Raw genomic sequence first — 21825 nt, 5'->3', positions numbered from 1 at the left:
GAGGCCTCTCTGGTGGTGGTGGAGGTGGGTGGTCATATATTAAGGAAATAGTGAATGACCTTTAAAATTAGGTGAAATGGATGAAATATTAAAGGAAAGTCTGGCTGTTTATAGAGCCGTTAGAAGAAAAAGAAATTAAAAGGAAAAGAAATAAACAATTGAAATACAAGCTGCCAGATTACCAGTGCTCCTCTAATGTGTAATGATATTCTAAGGCTTTTGTATAACTCACTGTAGTTTGAAGAATCAGAGGGGGAGGTTTGATTTTTACATGGAAACATAGTTTCATTAATAAATATGTATTTTGTAGGTAGTCCTATTTCTATCACTCTATGTATGTGTCTATTTATATATACACATATTCCAGGGGTTGGTACGTTTCTGCTTGTAAATCACCATTATAATTGGATTCCTGATATGTTGACAGATTGGGTTTTCTAGTATGTATGGGTGGGATGTTTTTCCTCAGCTCTAATAATGTCCAATGCAGTTAGCCCTGTGAGATTTGGAAAAGATTATTTGCCCCTGAAAAATCCAAAAGAACACTGAATGTTAATTCAACAAGTATAGCAATTATTGTTCAAAACATGCCTTTTTCATATAGGTTTGTCAGTATTATGAATTCACAAGTATGCATAGTGAATTATATAAAGCAAACTAGCTTTAGGTTCCATACTTTGTAATGTATAATAATTTTAGCTAATAAAATGGTTTAGTAACATTCTTTACTGAATTAGATCAAATGTAAAAACCAGCACAGAATCAGGGTTTTGTAGCTGATTTATAAATAACTGCTGAAAGCCTCAGGCTTAAAATTAAATTTGGTTTAACAGGATGAATTTTATGTGACACTTGTAACAACTTAGAGAGAAGTTTATTAAAGATAGTTAATAAGCCCACTGAGACATATTTGACCATTATTTAAAGGAGATGAAATGTGAATTTACATTGAAAATTGGAAAGATAAAAGATCTCTGGAAATAGAACATTTGAGTGTGTCCCATTCTACATATAAGGCAATCTTCTTTTTTCATCCTTGCATTAAAACCATACATTTCTGTTTTAATCACTTACATCTTTATTTCTGTCTCCTCAGAGGTCTCATGTTATTATCAGTTGACCTGGCCATCCTGAGCATAATTGTTTCCAACTGTTCCTATTAATACTTCTTCCTCTTATTATGTGTGATTGAAAAAGTGAAAGGTGCTCAGTTGTGTCTGACTCTTTGCGACCCTATGGACTGTATAGTCCATGGAATTCTTCAGGCCAGAGTATTGAAGTGGGTAGCTGTTCCTTTCTCCAGGGAATCTTTCCAACCCAGGGATCGAACCCAGGTCTCCCACATTGCAGGTGGATTCTTTACCAGCTAAGCCACAAGAGAAGCCCAACAATACTGGAGTGGGTAGCCTATTCCTTCCCCAAGGGATCTTCCCTACCCAGGAATTGAACCATGGTCTCCTGCATTGCAGGCAGATTCTTTACCACCTGAGCTATCAGGAAGGCCCGTTGAAATGATGTAAAAATTAATATTTTTACTCGGCTCTTCTTTCAAATTCTGTTGTCCTGTTTTCTTTTCTTCCTCTCCTTCTCTTTAGCCACAAAGGGTGATGAAATTTACAGGAGTCACAAAATAAATCAGTATTCATTGAACAGCATTCTCTTTCCGTTACAGTGCTAGGCATCAGTGACCATCCAGAAGGAACTGAACAGAGAAGCCATGTGTGAGTGTCTAATGGTGGTCCATGTGGCTTGGTCCCTTCAGAAGTATAGCATGTTCATTTTCAATATAAATTTGCTCTCAGAGTTTCCTTTTTGCCTTCCAGATTTTTACTCCTTGAGCATGTTTCCCTTTCCTGAGTCCTTTTTTCCTATCTTTCTGTCCCACAGATAAACCTTGTTTAAGACATCTTCAGTTTTATTCTTTATTTTGCCAAATTTCAGTTTGTTTTAGAGGGTAATACTGATACCTACTCATATAATGGGTAGTGATTTGTATTAATATTAAGAGCATATGTTTTTATTCTGTGGTCTATAGATATAAGGAGTTAATTTGATGCAGCAGTTCTGTTTGCAAAAAGATTTTTAAAAGAGATGATATATAACAGGTGTAAAAGTTTTATACTGCTGCCCTGTTTTTATTTTTATTTTTAATAATCATTATGTGATAGAATTTCCTTTCTTTCATCTTTGGCCAGATATAATGAAGGGATTTTATATTATTTCCTACTTTATTTTTAGTGTAGTACATTTTTTCAATTAAAAAAAAAAAAACCCAGACTATTGTTAGGTCTGCCACTCTTTAATGAATCATTGGATTGGAAAATAACTCATTATATCATCAAGCAGAGATATGTTCCTTTATTTGCATGTAGATAGTGGAGATGAATAATTTATCAAATGTTATTAGTACGGGCTCATATTGCTGAAGTCTCAGCAGGATATAATGAAATTTGTCTCATGCTAGTATGAAAATAGCATGCCTTTGCATAGTCATTATTGAACTTTTGGCATCTCTCAGAACTATTACGTTATCATGCCAATCTTGCTCACCTCTTCATTAACTAGACTTGTGATAGAAGAGTTGAACTTATCTTGGAAATCTGTGAAATCTGGTATGCCAAATGCTTGCCTGAGTCGAGCTATGTTTCTCCATCAGAGCAAGAATTTTCAGAGTAAATGAAGTACTTAATGTTTCTTATTAAAGTGATTAGTACAAAAAGGCTATGACTAATGGTTTTATTACTTCTAGTCCTGAAAAGCTATCTGAACAGGAGATGTTTAAGCAATATATCTTTCTGAATTGAGGGATGATGAAACATATATATATAATTGCTTATATGAGTCTTATATCTGTGCTAATTATGTATTTGAAGTTATTTTAAATAATTGCTTTTAAAAATTTGGCTTTGATTAGCTTGTGGCATGACTGTATGTGAAGGTCAACAAATCTCCCCACAAGCAGCAATAAAACTGGACAAATGGTCAAAACCAAACCATTCTGTCACTGTGGAAACTGACCAATAGCAGTCAGCAAACTGAGAAGTGTGTCTCTGTGCGAACAACTGAACTTTGGGTAAAAACAGTGTGAGTCTAAGGTGTTTGTGCTTTTGGTAAGAACAGTGTGAGTCTAAGGTGGTACTGTTATTTTCTTTCCTCAGCTCCATAGGCAAGGTTGTTCACCTAGGGCAGAGCAGGCTGTGAAAACCAGCAGCTTCACTGCTGCACCAAGAAGCCTCAGTTGACTTGAAGAACTGTTTAGACTTTAATGGCAAGTGGCTAGGGGTGAGTAGGTTTGGTGGAGGGGGTGGCAGTAGGTAGGGGATGGAGTGTCTCTGACTCTATATACCTGAAGTTGTAGCTTGTTTGGCAGAAGTAGTAGACAGACAGACTAGCGATAGCTTTAGCAGAGACTTCTGGGAAGTGAGACAGAGAGAGGATGCTTGATAACTCTTCACAGACTGAAGGTTGATTAGAGGGTACATATGCCTAGCAGGGACCAGAGCGGGCCCAAACCACTTAAACTTACCTGTCTGCTGGAGCTTGCATGCTAATCTAATTCATAGATTTAGTCCAGGTGAATTACTAAACAAAGACAGCAGTAACCTTTAGGGGATAAATGTGAATTGAGAATTGCTGCAATATATTACCTAAAATTTCTAATATTTAATAAAATATTATAATAGATACAAAGAAACCAAATATACGTGTAAGTGAGCCACTTTGCTATGTAGCAGACGTTAAACACAACTTTGTAAATCAACTATGCTTCAATGAAAGGAAACAAAACCAAGTATAACCATAATCAAGGTGGGACAAAGCAGTAAGTATCAATTGTCTTTGGCCAGAAATGTTGGATTTAGAAGACAGAGACTTGATAGAACTAAGTGAAGTGATGTTAAAAGGCTTAAGAAAAGGATGATGACAATGACTTGAATAAAGAATTACAAAATAATGGAAATTATATGAGAACCAGTAGGAAATCTGGAGTTGAAAAGTACAGTAGCTGAAGTGAAACATGCATTAGCGAGGCTCAACTGCAGATCTGAGATGGCAGAAGAACATTTGTGGATAGACGAAGAGAAAGACCTGACTTGGGTAGAAGAGCAGATGAAAAATGAGAAAGGCCTCAGAGACCAGTGGGACATCTGGCACACCAACAGATGTATCATCATGGGAGTCACAAAAGAATCCAGTAAAAAAGCAATAACAACAACAACAAGCTTCCCAAAGTTGATGAAAACTGTTACTTAGCTTTTTGGAACCCCAAAGTGAGTTCCATGTGGAAAAATCCCAGAGATCTGCACCTATGCACATCATAGTCATTGTTGAAAGAGAGGGAAAAACTTTATTGCATAAGACAAATGACATATTAATACTGTGTGTAGTAGAACAACAAGATTAATGGTTGACTTCTCATCAGAAGCAACAGAGGTCAAAGACAGTGGAGTGATGCATTCAGTACTCAGAGAACAAAACTGTCAACTAAGATTTCTATACCTAGCAAAAGTATCCTTCACAAATAACAGCAAACCAAAGACATTTCCAAATAACATTTTTTCTTGGTTTACAAGAACTATTAAAGATAATTTTTCAGGCAGAAAGTGGTGCCAAATGGAAATCCCCAGGAGGAAATGAAGAGTGCTAGAAGTGGTGATTATGTGGGTAAATATATTGTACTCTGTACTTAGATATTTTTAACATTTAAAAAAAACATGCAATTGTATAAAACAACAATTCTAGCATTATATTTTTGAGTTTATACAACTATTTGAGGTCTTTCCTGGTACCTCAGATGGTAAAGAATCTGCCTGCAATGCAATGGACCCTGCTTTGATCCCTGGGTTGGAAAGATCCCTTAGAGAAGGGAATGACTGGCCACTTCTCCAGTATTCTTGTCTGAAGAATTCCATGGACAGAGGAACTTGGCGGGCTACAGTCCATGGGGTCGCAAAGATTCAGACACGACTGAGCAACTAACACTTTCACAGCAGTATATGTTAATATATGTGATGACAATAACACAAAGGAGGAAGAAGGAAAAGAAATGAAGCTGGGACAGTTGAATATCTGTGTGCAAAAATAAAGTTAGACCTTTATTAAAAAAAAGTAACACAGTGGGCCCTAGACCCAATTATTAGAGTGAAAATGATAAAAATTGTAGAAGAAAATGTAGGAGAAATCTTTGGGCTCTTGGTCTAGTCAGAGAGTTCTTAGATATGACACCCAAAGCATGAGCTATAAAATAAAATATAGTAAGTTGAGCTTCATTAAATTTAAAAAAGCTTCAGTTTTCAAAATATGCTATCATGAAAGTGAAACTGTAAGCCACAGACTGAGAAAATATTTACAAATCATATATGTCGTAAAGGTCATATAACCAGAATATGTAAAGAATTCTTGTAATTCAATAATAAGACAAACACTACAACTAAAATATTGGCAAAATACTAGAGTAGACATTTGCACTGGTGAGGGTTCCCCAGAGAAAGAGAGCCCAGTAGGGTGTGTGTGTGTGTGTGTAAAGGCATGTCTTATTATGTTACATGCTCCCACCATCAAGGAGGCTGAGAATTCCCAATAGTCAACAAGGTGAAGACTTCAGAGAGCTGATGTGTAGTTCTGGTCCAAGCCCAAAGGCCAGAGAATCAGGAGAGTTGACGGTGTAAGTTCTGGTAAGCAATTGGGAAGGCATGAGACCCCAGAAGATCTAATATTTCATTCTGAGTCTGAAGGCTGGCAAAGACCAATTAGTCAGCTCAGTAGTCAGGTGGGAGAAGTTCCCTCTTACTCAGCCTTTTTGTTCTGTTCAAGTCTTTGATTAATTGCATTATGCCTACCAGTGTTAGGCTGAGCAATCTGCTTTACTCAAGTCTACTAATTCAATATCAGTCTCATGTGGAAACACCCCCACAGACACACCCAAAATAGTGTTTGGCTAAATGTCTGGGGACCCTGTGGCCCAGTCAACTTGACATATAAAATTAACCATCACAACATATTACCAATTGGGAATACAGTTGGCTAATCACATGAAAAAGTGCTCAGTATCCTTATCATCATGGAATGCATAGTCACTCAAAGCACAATAATATACCACAACATGCCCACTAGAATAGCTGTTCTCAGAAGTTACAGTATGAGGTCTTGGTGATGTGGAGAAACTCAAACCCTCATACATTGCTGGTGGGGTATAAAAATGGTAGCACTTCTTTCAAAAACAGTTTTTTCTTATAAAATTTAAATTTACAGCATAACCCACAATTTTCCTAGATATCTATCCAAGAGAAATGAACACATATATCTGCATGAAGATCTGTATTCAGATATAGAAGCTTTATTATAAAAGGTGTTAATTGGAAACAGTCCAAATGTTCATCAGCTGGTTGATAGATTAACAAAATGTATCTTTGGTTTGGGAGCAGGGATAGACTATAAATAAGCTTGAGGGAATTTTGGAGGTGATGTTCTAAATGTTCTAAAAATGGGTCATGATGACTGTACAGCTGTATAAGTTCATTTAAAATTGTTGAATTGTGTATGTACAATGGGTGAGTTATATAGGATGTACCTCAGTGATATTATTAAAAAATTGTATGTGTGTGTATAAATAAAATGGCAAAATAATAATTAGGAAATATCAAGCAGATGGAAATTCTTTGTTCAGTTCTTCCAACTTGTCTGTAAGTCTACAGTTAATTCAGAATTTTAATGGGTCTTAGTGTTCTGATTCTTTTGTAATGGTTTTTGGAAAATTGTTTAAAAACTTTTTTTTTCTTAAAAATCCAACCCTCATGTGTCATTTTATCTCAGCTTTTCATTTTTTACTTCTTTGATTGACAATTTGCCTTGAGCAGATGATCTGCTTTTGCACTTGGCCTTCAGGACCAAGTAAACCCTTCCTACTTCCTAGATATCTGTGTTAGAGACCACTCAGACCTGTGGCATGACACGCTGAAGATATTCCTATTTCTCTCATTAGTGCAGTATAAATGTGCAAATATTCTAAGCAAGGCGCTTATGACTGGAGGACTTGGCCGCAGCTGTCTTTCCCTTTGGTAGTATTACTTAGGGCCAATGATCATATCTTCTCTGGGTCATTTTTGTTTGTTTTCATAAAAGAAAAAGTTAAATGCAAATATCAACACATTTGTTGAAAGCAGTAAATTAAAGTGATGTTGTATGACTCATGCTCACATATATTTATGTGCTTTATTTGAAGGTCACTCTGTGAGACTGTTGGGTCAGAAAAAGGATAATGGAAAACGTTTGGGGGGAGCACGACTGGATTTGCCAAAGATTAGGAAGAATCCACTGATAGAAATCATTTCCATCAATACGGGGTAAGCTTCTCTTGCACTTACTCATTAAACATTCAGTGTACTCTAGTTTTTTGTTTGTTTGTTTGTTTGTTTTCCTAGCTATATGATATAGGAAAGTAATTGAACATTTCCATGGGAAAGAAAAATAAAAAGTGACTTTTTTAAAGAATCATACCTGAATATCATTCCCTCTAAGATGTTCCCTGTACGCAGTTACACTTATATTTGCAGCAAGGGTTTTTGTCTTTATGAAGATAAAAAATTAAAAAATTAACATTATTCTAACTTCTCCTTTTTGGTTAGAAACATGGATTTTATTTTTCAGCTCTGCCCTTGGATAAAATCTTTTTAAGAAGAGTATTACATTTTGTAAAATGGTTACTACACCCATCATCTTTGACTATTTTTTGAGTGGGTTTTATAGTAAATATTGCCCAAGATCCTAACCATATTCTGATTCTTAACTATCTGAAATGAAGGTTTTTTCAGTGTTACTTTTATGAGCCTTAAACTGCAAATAAATACACGTTGTGACTGGATATCAAGTACTCTGAGTTCCATGTTGATCTGAAGTTCTGCCTGACTCTTAACTCCTGGGATAACGAGACATACTTGGTTTTATTTCCTTTTGTTTAAATTATGACTGCATCTGATAAAGTTACTTATTTCCCACTTTGATCTACATTATCATAGGCTGATAATAAACTTAAATTTAAACATCAAGGGGTCCCTCCATTTATGCATCTGCCTCTCATTTCCCACGGATTTAAGCCTTCCTACTCCTTTAAAATTTTATCTAACTTCCCTCTTTACATTGGGGTACATGTGTCTCTTTCAATTCTGGTTTCCTCGGTGTGCATGCCCAGCAGTGGGATTGCTGGGTCATAAGGTAGTTCTATTTGCAATTTTTTAAGGAATCTCCACACTGTTCTCCAAAGTGGCTGTACTAGTTTGCATTCCCACCAACAGTGTAGGAGGGTTCCCTTTTCTCCACACCCTCTCCAGCATTTATTGCTTGCAGATTTTTGGATTGCAGCCATTCTGACTGGTGTGAAGTGGTACCTCATTGTGGCTTTGATTTGCATTTCTCTAATAATGAGTGATGTTGAGCATCTTTTCATGTGTTTGTTAGCCATCCGTATGTCTTCTTTGGAGAAATGTCTATTTAGTTCTTTGGCCCATTGTATGCAAGACAGCAAAAAAGACACAGAGTTCTATAACGGACTTTTGGACTCAGAGGGAGAGGGAGAGGGTGGGATGATTTGGGAAAATGGCATTGTAACATGTATGCTATTATGTAAGAATCGAATCGCCAGTCTGTGTCCGACGCAGGATACAGCATGCTTGGGGCTGGTGCACGGGGATGACCCAGAGAGATGTTATGGGGAGGGAGGTGGGAGGGGGGTTCATGTTTGGGAACGCATGTACACCCGTGGTGGATTCATGTCAATGTATGGCAAAACCAATACAGTATTGCAAAGTAAAATAAAAAAAAAAAAATTGGTCTTTACCTGCCCTTTGCTTTCTTCATGCCCTTTCCCATTGAGAACAGGTGAACTTATCTCTCCAGCTTCAGCATCTTCCTGCCTCTTTCCCAGCCTGTGCCATCCTTTACCCCTATACTATGGCAAGTGTGTTGTCACTGGTCATCTTTGCTCTTGTCTCATCACCTTCTGGTTCATCCCACCACTGCGGCCAAAGACCAGGGAATGTTGATTTTTCCCTAAAAGCCCTGGGGGACTTTCAGCTGACTTTGTGAACTTGTCCAGGACTAACTCTGGCTCTCAGTGTGGAAGATTCAGAACCCCGCCGCCGCCCCAAGCAAGTCTTACTATTCTCCACTTTTTCGGGCAGTCCTGCTGACAGTGTTGTGTGCCCCTTTCTGTGGGTGGCTGCTTGTCCCTCCCTCATGACTGAAGGCCTTCCTCTGCACCTGCAGCATTCCCTGTCTGCCTTGACTATGGCACTTTTCAGAATGTATACTTTGTATTTTCTACCGCATCGTGAGCATCCTGAGTTTAGAAAGTATTTCAGTTGTCACTGTTACTACCTCTGACTTCAGTGTCTAGTACAAAGTGAGTACTCGATAAATGTTGAATTAATGTTGTATTTTTAAATTATTTCTGATTTATTTGGCTATACATTTTTCAAAATTTCCCATAGGTAGCCATTGTAAATGCATTAAGTTAAAAATTTCTTCCCCTATATTATAATTTAACATTTTCTTCTCTTGGGCTTAATGTTTCTTAAAATGAGGCTATGGACTTTTTAAAGCTTGCTGGATATTTCCTTTCACTCTCTCATCCTCTTACATCTCTCTTATTACTGTATAGGATTGCCCCTTAGTAAGTAAATTAGCAAACATTCTTCCACTATTAAGAGGATTCAGTTCATACTGTCACTCTTTGAGGTAAGAGTTTCTAAACTTTTCCGACTGCTAATTATTCTTCGGAGTCAATTGGAGCCTTATCACTTGTTCCCAGATGAAAGTATCTCTGTCAGTGTTTGTCAACGATATCACTCTTAACATCTTTACCTTGATTTTTTTTTAAACCTCTGATAGAGCTCATAGCTTTTTTTTTTGTTTACATTTAAATATTTTAAGAGTTCTATGGGTAATTATTTCTTTCAAATGAAAATGATCACTTCCATCAAAATCTTACGCTTTTCAAAGTTTTATGGCTTTCAAATTAAATATGGATATACAAGTTTCATTTAAATGTTGTATTTATCAGTTAGGGAAAGGATTCATTTGTAACAAATTTCATTCCATGTATTGGTAAATTATCAAAGTGACTGTTAAACTCTACAGTTTTACAGTTCTAAATTAAAATGTAAAAGGGGTATATTGGTTGCTTTAGCCAAGGAACAAATTGAAACTCTCAGATCATGCTAGATTGTGGATGAGCTGAGACGACTATTTATTTGATCATATTGTGTATAATATGAGTACCTTTATTTCTTAAATAGCACTTATCTTTTCCTTCTATACTGTCCCAATATTATGTTCAATTATTTATCCTTGCTGTATTGCATGTATAAATTTGGTCCACTCTGTTCCTTATCCCAATTTACAGTGTCCTTTTTTTTTTTGAGATGAACCTTTTGAGGTTAGCTGCCCCTTGTCCAATGTCACTCTTGTTTCTAGACTGTCCCTTATGGGGTAAGGACTCCTTGTAGACATAAATAGGCACATGTTGTCTAATAGGATGATAAAACTATGTGGATATGACTCAATACAAGTAAGAATAAAATTAATCATTGCATTGGAAAAGACTCTGATGCTGGGAGGGATTGGGGGCAGGAGGAGAAGGGGACGACAGAGGATGAGATGGCTGGATGGCATGACTGACTCGATGGACATGAGTCTGAGTGAACTCCGGGGTTTGGTGATGGACAGGGAGGCCTGGCGTGCTGTGATTCATGGGGTCGCGAAGAGTCAGACACGACTGAGCAACTGAGCTGAATGTATGTATCAATGCCAAAGACTATTCAAACTACCATACAATTGTGCTCATTTCACATGCTAGCAAGGCAATGCTCAAAAATCCTTTAAGCTAAACTTTAGCAGTACATGAACCGAGAACTTCCAGATGTACAAGCTGGATTTAGAAAAGGCAGAGGAACCAGAGATCAAATTGCCAACATTCATTGGATCATAGAGAAAGCAAGGGATTTCCAGAAAAACATCTATTTCTTTCACTACACTAAAGCCTTTGACTGTGTGGATCACAACAAACTGGAAAATTCTTAAAGAGATGGGGATACCAGACCAACTTACCTGTCTCCTGAGAAACCTGTCTTCTGTATGAGGGTCAAGAAGTAACGGTTAGAACCGGACATGGAATAGCAGACTGGTTCCAAATTGGAAAAGGAGTATGACTGAACAATAACAACAACAATGTATGTTAAGTGCTTAATACGTGCCAGACACAATTCTGTGAAATGTGTATTTTCTCCTGTATTTCTGTATCAGAACAGCCCAGGAGATTTTTTTAGTAGATGAGGAAACTAGGTTACAGAGAGTTTGGTGACTTCACGTTGTCCTGCAGCTAGTAGGTGGCTGAGACTGTGACTTATCCACTATTCCCATCAGATATTTTTGTGGGTTCATAGGAACAAGGAGTCATATTAAGTGAGGGGACAGAATAATCTTTGCATTATAATAACATTTGAAATGCTATAGACACACACACACACACTCACTCTCTCTCTCTCTCTCTCTCTCCCTCCCCCCGCCCCAACATCAGTATCTGTAGGCCACCCATGTTTCTTGCCTGTGGTTCTGATAGCAACCCAACCAGGAAGGAACAAGTGCCTGGGTGGTAGTTTCGGGAATGAAAAGCTAGGGTGGCAGAACTGTGAAATGGTTAAGGAGATGGGCTTTGGCATTCTTCAGTGGATTTATTTGTTATCATGGAGCTAGAAGTTCCAAAGAGCGTTTGGAGGTAGAAGTACAAGGCTGAAAAGAAGCCTTAGTTGGAGGGGTGAGAATTGAGGTCATTGAAGGTGAATGGTCAGTGCCTGTGTACAGAAAATAAAAGAAGAGAGAGGAATTATTTATGAAGTAGAACTAGTCAGAGGTGAAGGTTTTATGAATGTGTAATGTCTAACTATTACTCCCGATTCCTTAAGGAGAAGTAATACTGGGATTGTTGTTGCTCTTCAGTTGCCAAGTCCTGTCCAACTCTTTGCAAACCTATAACTGCAGCCTGTCCTTCACTATCTCCTGGATTTCTCAAACTCATGTCCGTTGAGTCAGTGATGCAGTCCAACTATCTCATCCTCTGTCGCCCCCTTCTCTTCTTGCCCTCAATGTTCCCTAGCATCAGGGTCTTTTTCAATGAGCTAGCTCTTCGCATCAGGTGAATAAAGTTTGGAGCCTCAGCATCAATCGTTTCAATGAATATTTAGGGTGAGTTTCCTTTAGGATTGACTGGTTTGATCTCTTTGTTCTCCAAGCATCTCTTAAGAATCTTCTCCAGGTACCACAATTCAAAGACATCAGTTCTTCAATGCTCAGCCTTCTTTATGGTCCAGCTCTCACATCTGTACATGACTACTGGAAAAACCATAGCTTTGACTAAACTGACCTTTGTCAGCAGAGTAAGGTCTTTGCTTTTTAATATGCTGTCTAGGTTTGTCACAGCTTTCCTTCCAAGGGGCAAGTGTCTTAATTTCATAGGTGAACCACTTTGAAAGAGTGGGAAAATTAGAAATCTTGTTAGAAATTAGTGGACTTTGCTAAATGATGATTACTCTTTGGAGGAGTTCAACTATAAAGTGAGAGAGATGGTCTTTAGAAAGATTTTTCTGAGCTTGTTTATAGAGGCAGAGAGGTAAGGATTAGAAATATATGGACAGGAGAAACTGAACAGGAACAGTTGTGAACATAGGTAGACAGGTAAGTGCTGGGAGAAAGATGCTTTCATAATTCCTTAGAGATAGGATTTAAGGACGTAAGTTTGGTTGTAGAACTTATCTCTTCATTTTTCTTACAGATTTTCACTGATTTAGAAAAAGATGTTCAGTCTCTCCATGTCGTCAGGTGGGATGGAGGGTGGCAGTTCTGTGTCACACCCCTTACGCTTTGGTTGATATGTTAATGTCGTGGTCTCTTTTTGATGCTACTGACTTCAGATACACCCAGTGCTCGATCAGAATAACCCTCACCTTCAAGGATTTATCACTTTTCTTCTTCCCCTCTTTTCTGCCTTTGATGGTAGTGTTCAGCTGATATTCTACTCTTGGCATTTTTTAAAACTGGAATCCATATGCAGTCTGAGATTCTAATTAAATATTTGGCCAGAAATAATCTTGTTTCTGAGGATATATTTAATGAAATTTGAAGATTCATCCAGAGTGTTTTTTGTTTCTAATTTTTGTTTCCCGTTCATTAAATTCATGGAGTGAGGTCATGGTTCTGACACACGAGAGAGTAGGAAATCTCTGGGTATTTATGTAGAAGTGTGTCAACCAAGTGTTCTGGTCAGTATAACGGGGAGTCAACATGTGCATGAAAGGAAGAAGTATGCTGAGGTTGAAAAGCTCAGTGTTTTGTCCAGGGACCCCGTTTGTGTGATTGCTTATTTATCTTTCAGTAGTGAGAATGGAGTGTGGAGGAAGAAGGTGGTGCTGGGGACAAAAAGTTAAAATCAGAACTTGGGCCATAAAGAAAATCTCTGGTTCATTTTGCCTTCCCTGTCACTATTAAAGTCATCATTTTTGACAATCCCTTGGCAATTTTTGTTCTTCCAAAGCCAGGAGTTGGATGCTGCTCAGCGGTTCTGATATGTCATTTTTTAGACACTACTATCAGATTATCCTCAATTTGAAGGGATAATCCTCCACAGGGCTAAACACATCTTAGAAAATACCCTCTGACCCTGTAATACTTTACTGATACTTTCTCTTTTAAAATTTATCTTGTCTTTCTTGTTATTTGCCATCTGCCAGACATAAAATGATGGTATATGGTAACTTTTAAGGGGAATCTAATTTTTTTGAGATTACATACTTAAATTTATTTTCATTTTTAAAGTATCTGTTATTTCCCCTTCCCACCCCATGACACTTTAGCTTTGGGAAAATAAACTAATTTGGATGTTTTAACTTTTTTCTGTAATGTCCAGAATTCGTAAGTCCCTATTCCAGAGCTAGATAGGTAGGTGACTGAATGAATGAAAGAGCAAAAATGCAAATTTCTCTCATACAAATGATCTTATTTTTAGAGAAACAGAATTACTAATAACATTTGGTCATCTTTCTGGTTATAATGGTAAGACATGAAGTAGTTATTAACTAGATATAATCACAGTGCATTTGAAAATGCAGTGATTATTACCACATCACCAGGTATTGTGTTAGATATTATGACATACACAAAGGTGAACATTTCCGGAGCCAAGAGATGACCAGTACTGACTGAAATAATCTAAAACATATGGCTCTAAATCGGAGCAAATAGCGGCTCCTTTGTGGGGAGCTTATTCTGTTCCATATTCTGGGGAATAAGTGCTCATAAGTTCCAGCATGACCCTCGTCTAGGAGTGAGGGTACACAGCAGTGAGTCCTGAGACCTCTGAAGGTAAGAGATGTGAGACACTCAGTTATCCTCTTACTGCCCTTCTGTGAGATGTGACAGCCACACAGAAAAAGGGTTGTCTTTTCCTTGACCTTTGTCATCAAACGAGACTACTGCCCTTATCAGTACAGATGTGGAAAATGTAAACCTCAAATGCTGTTTTTTAATGTTACTTTTAAATTATAGCTTTCAGAAAATAATGTTCTGTTAAAAAACATTTTTTGGAGGTATTTAATTGTAAGTATTCTTATAAAGCTTGAATTAAGGTTCCAAAGAGATCCTTGGAGGTTGAATATATGCAGTATCACACTTGTGTTAGGCTGAATCTTTCTAATATTTTGTAAGTTGTTAATATCTTAGCATGGTGTCAATAAATAAGATGTTCTTTTTTGCTCAGTTATACTGTACTGTTCTGTTCACATGTCTTGATTGTATTAACCATGGCCCTATTCTGAATCTGCTATCCTGAGAAAAGTTCCCTAAGCCTGGTGCCATCCTCAGAGACATTCAGGTCCTGATACCTTTCTCTAGGAGACTGTATCTTAAGATAAAACATGTTCCAAAAAGAATTCAGCAGACTTAGTAGTCACTCATTTACTTAAAATTTATGAGTCAGTGTCATTTTTTTACATTTAGACCACTGATTGACTATAAATTAATGTAAGTCAATTTTGTCATGTGTAACTCTAGAGGTCTTTTGATGGACAGTAGTAGCTACCAGTGAGGATTAGTTTGCTTTCTACAACCTAGCTGTCAGGTTATAATGAAAGCAAGTCCCAGCACAAAATCTGCAATGAGAGTTTAAGTAAGCTGGCACCTTCTACCTGTTCTGGGTGATTAAATCAGACCTTGCAAGAAAGGGTCACTTGAGTCAGATGAGACAGTATGATTAGCCTCAGGCAGCCAGAATCCTCTACCCAGTGTCTAGAGTGAGTGTAAAGGAGGGACCAAGACAGAATAGTGTCCTTAAGGGTCAAACTGTTTCCATTGTTTCCCCATCTATTTGCCATGAAGTGACGGGATGGGTTACCATGATCTTTGTTTTCTGAATGTTGAGTTTTAAGCCAACTTTTTCACTCTTTTCTTTCACTTTCATCAAGAGGTTCGTTAGTTCTTCACTTTCTGCCATAAGGATGGTGTCATCTGCATACCTGAGGTTATTGATATTTCTCCTCGCAGTCTTGATTTCAGCTTGTGCTTCATCCAGCCTGGTATTTCACATGATGTACTCTGCATATAAGTTAAATAAGCAGGGTGACAATAAACAGCCTTGATGTACTCCTTTCCCTATTTGGAGCCAGTATGTTGTTCCATGTCCAGTTCTAACTCCTGCCTACAGATTTCTTAGGAGGCACGTCAGGTGGTCTGGTATTCCCATCTCTTGAAGAATTTTCCACGTTCTTTTGTGATCCACAATTAAAGGCTTTTGCGTAGTCAATAAAACGGAAGCAGATGTTTTTCTGGAACTCTCTTGCTTTTTTGATGATCCAGCGAATGTTGGCAATTTGATCTCTGGCTCCTCTGCCTTTTCTAAATCCAGCTTGAACATCTGAAGTTCACGGTTCAAGTACTGTTGAATTGAAGTCTTGCTTGGAGAGTTTGAGCATTACTTTGCTAGCTTATGAGATGAGTGCAATTGTGTGGTAGTTTGAACATACTTTGGCATTGCCTTTTTTTGGGATTGGAATGGAAACTGACCTTTTCCAGTCCTGTGGCCATTGCTGAATTGTCCAAATTTGCTGGCATATTGAGTGCATCACTTTCACAGCATCATCTTTTAGGATTTGAAATAGCTCAACTGGAATTCCATCACCTCCACTAGCTTTGTTCATACTGAGGCTTCCTAAGGCCCACTTGACTTCACACTCAAGAATGTCTGACTCTAGGTTAGTGATCACACCATGTGGTTATCTTGGTTATGAAGATCTTTTTTGTATAGTTCTTCTGTGTATTCTTACCACCTCTTCTCAATATCATCTGCTTCTGTTAGGTCCATACTGTTTCTGTCCTTTATTGTGCCCATCTTTCCATGAAATATTCCATTGGCATCTCTAATTTTCTTGAAGAGATCTCTAGTCTTTCCCATGCTATTGTTTTCCTCTTATTTCTTTTCACTGATCACTGAGGAAGGCTTTCGTATCTCTCCTTGCTATTCTTTGGAATTTTCCATTCAAATGGGTATATCTTTCCTTTTCTCCTTTGTCTTTAGCTTCTTTTCTTTTCAAAGATATTTGTAAGGCCTCCTCAAACAACCATTTTGCCTTTTTGCATTTCTTTTTCTTGGGGATGGTCTTGATCACTACCTCTTGTACAATATCACAAACTTCCGTCTATTGTTTTTCAGGCTCTCTGTCTATCAGCTCTGATCCCTTGAATCTATTTCTCACTTCCACTGTATAATCATAAGGGATTTGATTTAGGTCATACCTGAATGGTCTAGCGGTTTTTCCTACTTTCTTCATTTTAAGTCTGAATTTGGCAATAAGGAGTTCATGATCTGAGCCACAGTCAGCTCCTGGTCTTGTTTTTGCAGACTGTATAGAGTGTCTCCATCTTTGAGTCCAAAGAATATAATCAGTCTGATTTTGGTATTGACCATCTGGTGATGTCCTTGTGTAGTGTCATCTCTTGTGTTGTTGGAAGAGGGTGTTTACTATGATCAGTGTGTTCTCTTGGCAAAACTCTGTTACCCTTTGACCTGCTTCATCTTGTACTACAAGGTCAAATTTGCCTGTTACTCCCGGTATCTCTTGACTTCCTACTTTTGCATTCAAGTCCCCTGTAATGAAAAGGACATCGTTTTGGGGTGTTAGTTCTAGGAGGTCTTGTAGGTTTTCATAAAAGCATTCAAGTTCAGCTTCTTCAGCATTACTTGGTTGGGGCATAGACTTGGATTAATGTGATATTGAATGGTTTGCCTTGGAAACAAACAGATCATTCTGTCATTTTTGAAATTGCACTCAAGTACTGCATTTTGACTCTTGTTGACTGTGAGGGCTACTCCATTTCTTCTAAGGGATTCTTGCCCACAGTAGTAGATATAACGGTCATCTGAACTAAATTCGCCTGTTCCAGTCCGTTTTTGTTCACTGATTCCTAAGATGTTGATGTTCACTCTTGCCATCTCCTCTTTGACCACTTCCAATTTACCTTGATTCATGGACCTAACATTCCAGGTTCCTATGCAGCATTGTTCTTTATAGCATCGCACTTTACTTCCATCACAGGTGGCATCCACAACTTTGCGTTGTTTTTACTTTGGTTCATCTCTTCATTCTTTCTGGAGTGAGTTCTGTATTCTTCTCCAGTGGCATATTGGGCCCCTACCAACCTGGAGAGTTCATCTTTTGGTGTCATATCTTTTTGCCTTTTTGTACTGTTTATGGGGTTCTTAAGGCAAGAATGCTGAAGTGGTTTGCCATTCGCTTGTCCTGTGGACCATGTTTTGTCAGAACTCTCCACCATGACTCGTCCATCTTGGGTGGCCCTACATGACATGGATCATAGTTTCATTGAGTTAGACAAGGCTGTGCTCTGTGTGATCAGTTTGATTAGTTTTCTGTGATTGTGGTTTTCATTCTTTCTGCCCTCTGAGGGATAAGGATAAGAGGCTTATGGAAGCTTCCTGATGGAAGAGACTGACTGAGGGGGAAATTGGGTCTTGTTCTGATGGGCGGGGCTGTTCTCAGTAAATCTTTAATCCAATTTTCTGTTTATGGGCAGGACTGTGTTCCTTCCCAATTGCTTGACCTAAGACCAAACTATGGTGAAGGTAATGAAGAAAATGGTGACCTCCTTTAAAAGGTATTGCTGCAGCTGGTGACAGCAGCCGTGAAAGTAAAAGACGCTTACTCCTAGAAGAAAAGCTATGACCAACCTAGACAGCATATTAAAAAGCAGAGACATTACTCTGCTAATACAGGTCCATCTAGTCAAAGCTGTGGTTTTTCCATTAGTCATGTTATGATGTGAGGGTTGAACTATAAAGAAAGCTGAGCATCAAAGAATTCATGCTTTTGAACTGTGGTGTTGGAGAAGACTCTTGAGAGTCCCTTGGACTTCAAGGAGATCCAACTAGTCCATCTTAAAGGAGATCAGTCCTGAATATTCATTGGAAGGACTGATGCTGAAGCTGAAACTCCAATACTTTGGTCACCTGATGGGAAGAACTGACTCATTTGAAAAGACCCTGATGCTGGGAAAGATTGAGGGCAGGAGGAGAAGTGGACGACAGAAGATGAGATGGTTGGATGGCATCACTGATTCAATGAACATGGGTTTGAGCAAGCTCCAGGAGTTGATGATGGACAGGAAAGCGTGGCATGCTTCAATCCAAGGGGTTGCCAAGAGTTGGATGTAAGTGAGTGAGTGAACTGAACAGGACTGGACTGAACTGAATGGTCCAAGATAGTGCTACCTGAAGTGTGATCTGTGGACTAGTGCTGGCTTGTTAACAACTGTGGATGGCTTGTCTGTGACAATTACAGAACTTGAGAGCAGGCACCTTAGAAACTTTAAGATGGTTTAACGTTGCTCTGATGTCTTATAATTCCTTTTCATTGTGTTTTACAAAAATACTGGTTCACAAGAGGTTGGAAACCAAAAGCCTGGTCTGTCACTACAATTTGATAAATATCAATCTCAGCTAGGGTGTTGCAAGATTCTTTACCCTCTTTTAGCAAAATGTTTCAGCCAGTTGGCTCATCTTGAGAGTCGCTGATTTCAGTAATGTGATCCCATTTCTACTATCTTTTATGCTGATCAGTAAGCACTTGTGTTTAGTAGTTAGCCATTACTTTCAGAAATGAAAATTTATTTCTGTCATTTATTATGCTAATTTGCAAAGCCTGTGCTGTTGACCAAAGATAAAAGACAGCTAAAATGTATCAATTATCTCTGGAAGGTAATCTTTCTAATTAAGTACTAGCAAAAGGAGTCTGTTCTCAGTTGTAGCTTAAAATAACTCATACAGTTTTATGTTACACCCTTGACATTAGGGTTTTCGAAAGTAACTTATAGAAGTCCTAGCAGGGCCACATGAATCTTGAAACTGAAGGTTGTAACTATTCTTTTGGCACATCTCTGAAGTCAGTAGATAACTGTTATTATTATTGTGCTTCTGCAAGCTTATGGAGGCCAGGAAATAACTCTTAGTAATGAGCCTGGAATGTGGCTCCAGTGTATTCCAGAGAAGATAGAGTTTATGGTTCATCGAAGGGACCTCTGTGCTTGGGGTTTAGAGTCATAGACACTGTTATTTTCTAGCTCCATGACTCAGCTATGTTGGGTAACTTCTAAGAGCAGATCTCTTTTGTAAGTTGGACATATACTACGTGCTGTAGACGTAGCCTGACACATCATGGGCATTTCAATAAGTGTTTTCCGTAGTATTATGATCTTGCTGTATCCTGTTCTCTATCAGCATTCTCCAAGCCACCCCCGCCATCCTTTCTCTTCTCCCTTTGTACTTTTTTGGCTGGAAAGGTGCTGGTACTAGAATTTAAGGTTAGGAGTTTATCTGAGAATCATCAGCTCTTCAACTTCCTGTTTCACTTGTTGAGTTTTAAGTGAATGTTTGATAAATAAATGGAAAAAAAAAAAACACCACCTAATCTTAGTCTCACCCATAGCTTGTATAGCAGTGTTACTCAAAATATTCACTTCATAAGCATTTTAGTATTTCAGTGACAGCAGGATTACTTAAATGCAGGAAGTTCTTTGGCTGAGCTGGAATATAATTCTAATTATTTCTCTCTGGCTATAGATGATTGTTTTGTAGAGAAAAAATGTTAATTTGGACCATGAATGAAGTGAAACTTATCTCAAAAAATTAAATGTGTGAAATTGAAGCATTCATGTCAATTTTGAACTTGTTACATTTTTGCTTTTATCCCATAACTAGTTGTCCTGAAATTTGCAGCTTTTTTTCATATCTTCAGTGAAATCCCCAGATACCTTATTTCCACTTAACTATTGTGCAAATAAAATTTTAAAGTAATCTTATTTTTAGTGCATCATAAAAACTGTATTTGGGCAAGATCATTTATAAGAACAGTGGATGGCACTATTGGCTTAAATCTGTGAAATGATTATCATTAAGTTGCAGGATTTTGAAATGCAAGGTTTAATAAATGGCTTTAAGTGGCCCAGTTAAAAATTTGAGGCAGTGTTAGGGTGGAGATTTGTTCTTAAATTTTGTAACTTCTTTTTTATGTATCATTATTTTACATAAACTTTGAAATGAATATATAACTTTTTTAGTAATTGTATATAATGGCTGATTTTTAAAAGCCATTTCAAGTTCTAGCATGTTACAGTCTATAACATCATTGTAACTAAAAAGTGCATCTTCCTTACTATATTTCTCTGATCAATAAAATTGTTTAGTTTGATGAAGCTAGAAGAGCTCTGAATTTGAATAAAAAAGCAAAATTTAAAAGTACTCAAATTTTAGCAAGGAGATTAAACCCCAAGGAGATCAAGACATAAAAGAAATCAACCCTGGATATTCATTGTAAGGACTGATGCTAAAGCTGAAGCTCCAATACTTTGACCACCTGACACAAACAGCTGGCTCATTGGAAAAGACCTTGATGCTGGGAAAGATTGAAGACAGGAGGAATAGGGGACGACAGAGGATGAGATGGATGGATGGCATCACCAACTCAGTGGACATGGATTTGAGCAAATTCTGAGAGATAGTGAAGAACAGGGAAGCCTAGTGTGCTGCAGTCCATGGGGTCACAAAGAGTCAGACATGACTGAGCAACTGAAGAACAACAAATTTCAATACATCGTTAAAGAAACCTCAAAGTTAATTGAATAGAATGGTTCACAATTTTTTTTCAGGTTTGGAGATTGTATAGTGAGGATATACATTAGTTATAGATACTTACACATGCTTTTATAGCTTAGAAGGGTTATTATTTTATTTCATATATAGAAGTCTTTTATATTTGTTCTTTAAGAAAACTGAAGAACCCTGTTTTTGGACATTGATTTATTCAACAAACATGGCTGAACATTTATTAAGTGCAGAGAGTTGAAAGGTGTGTTAGTTTGGTGTCTGCCCTTAAGAATTCCACAGGAGAGAGAGTGAAACAAGCACAAAACATTTAAATGGTAATGTTGTAAGTACAGCAGTACAGGAGTGAACAGAGTTGTTTACGAGCATGATGGATTGTTTGAATGAGTTAGAAGGCGCTTCCCTGAAAAGTGAATCCTGTCTCTCAAAGTGTATTTCATAGGTGGGTTCAAAAGCAGTTTAAGCAGGCACCCCCTCCTACTACCATGAACAGTGGTATTGACTTGTGAAAGGCAGTGTCTCATACAGAGAATGATGAGTGGATCAGTGTGGTGGTATTTTGAGTAAGGGAATGGTAGGAGAAAGGCTAAGAAGAGAGAGCTTGAGATTTCTTGGGT

General features: G+C 37.9%; 1 protein-coding gene across 4 annotated transcripts in view; it reads left to right on the top strand.

Moving 5' to 3' along the window:
• Positions 1 to 21825, top strand: part of CDKAL1 (CDK5 regulatory subunit associated protein 1 like 1) — a 608618-nt gene that overhangs the window by 209140 nt on the left and 377653 nt on the right. For all 4 annotated transcript variants that reach the window (XM_069562792.1, XM_069562791.1, XM_069562793.1 and 1 more), the window contains one exon: positions 7220 to 7340. In XM_069562792.1, coding sequence (XP_069418893.1) covers positions 7220 to 7340 — 121 coding nt within the window. The remainder of the gene's footprint in view (positions 1 to 7219; positions 7341 to 21825) is intronic.

Source organism: Ovis canadensis, chromosome 20 (assembly GCF_042477335.2).
Source record: "Ovis canadensis isolate MfBH-ARS-UI-01 breed Bighorn chromosome 20, ARS-UI_OviCan_v2, whole genome shotgun sequence".
NCBI lineage: Eukaryota > Metazoa > Chordata > Mammalia > Artiodactyla > Bovidae > Ovis > Ovis canadensis.
Note: the sequence above shows the minus strand (reverse complement) of the source record. Positions and strands in the feature narration are given on the sequence as shown.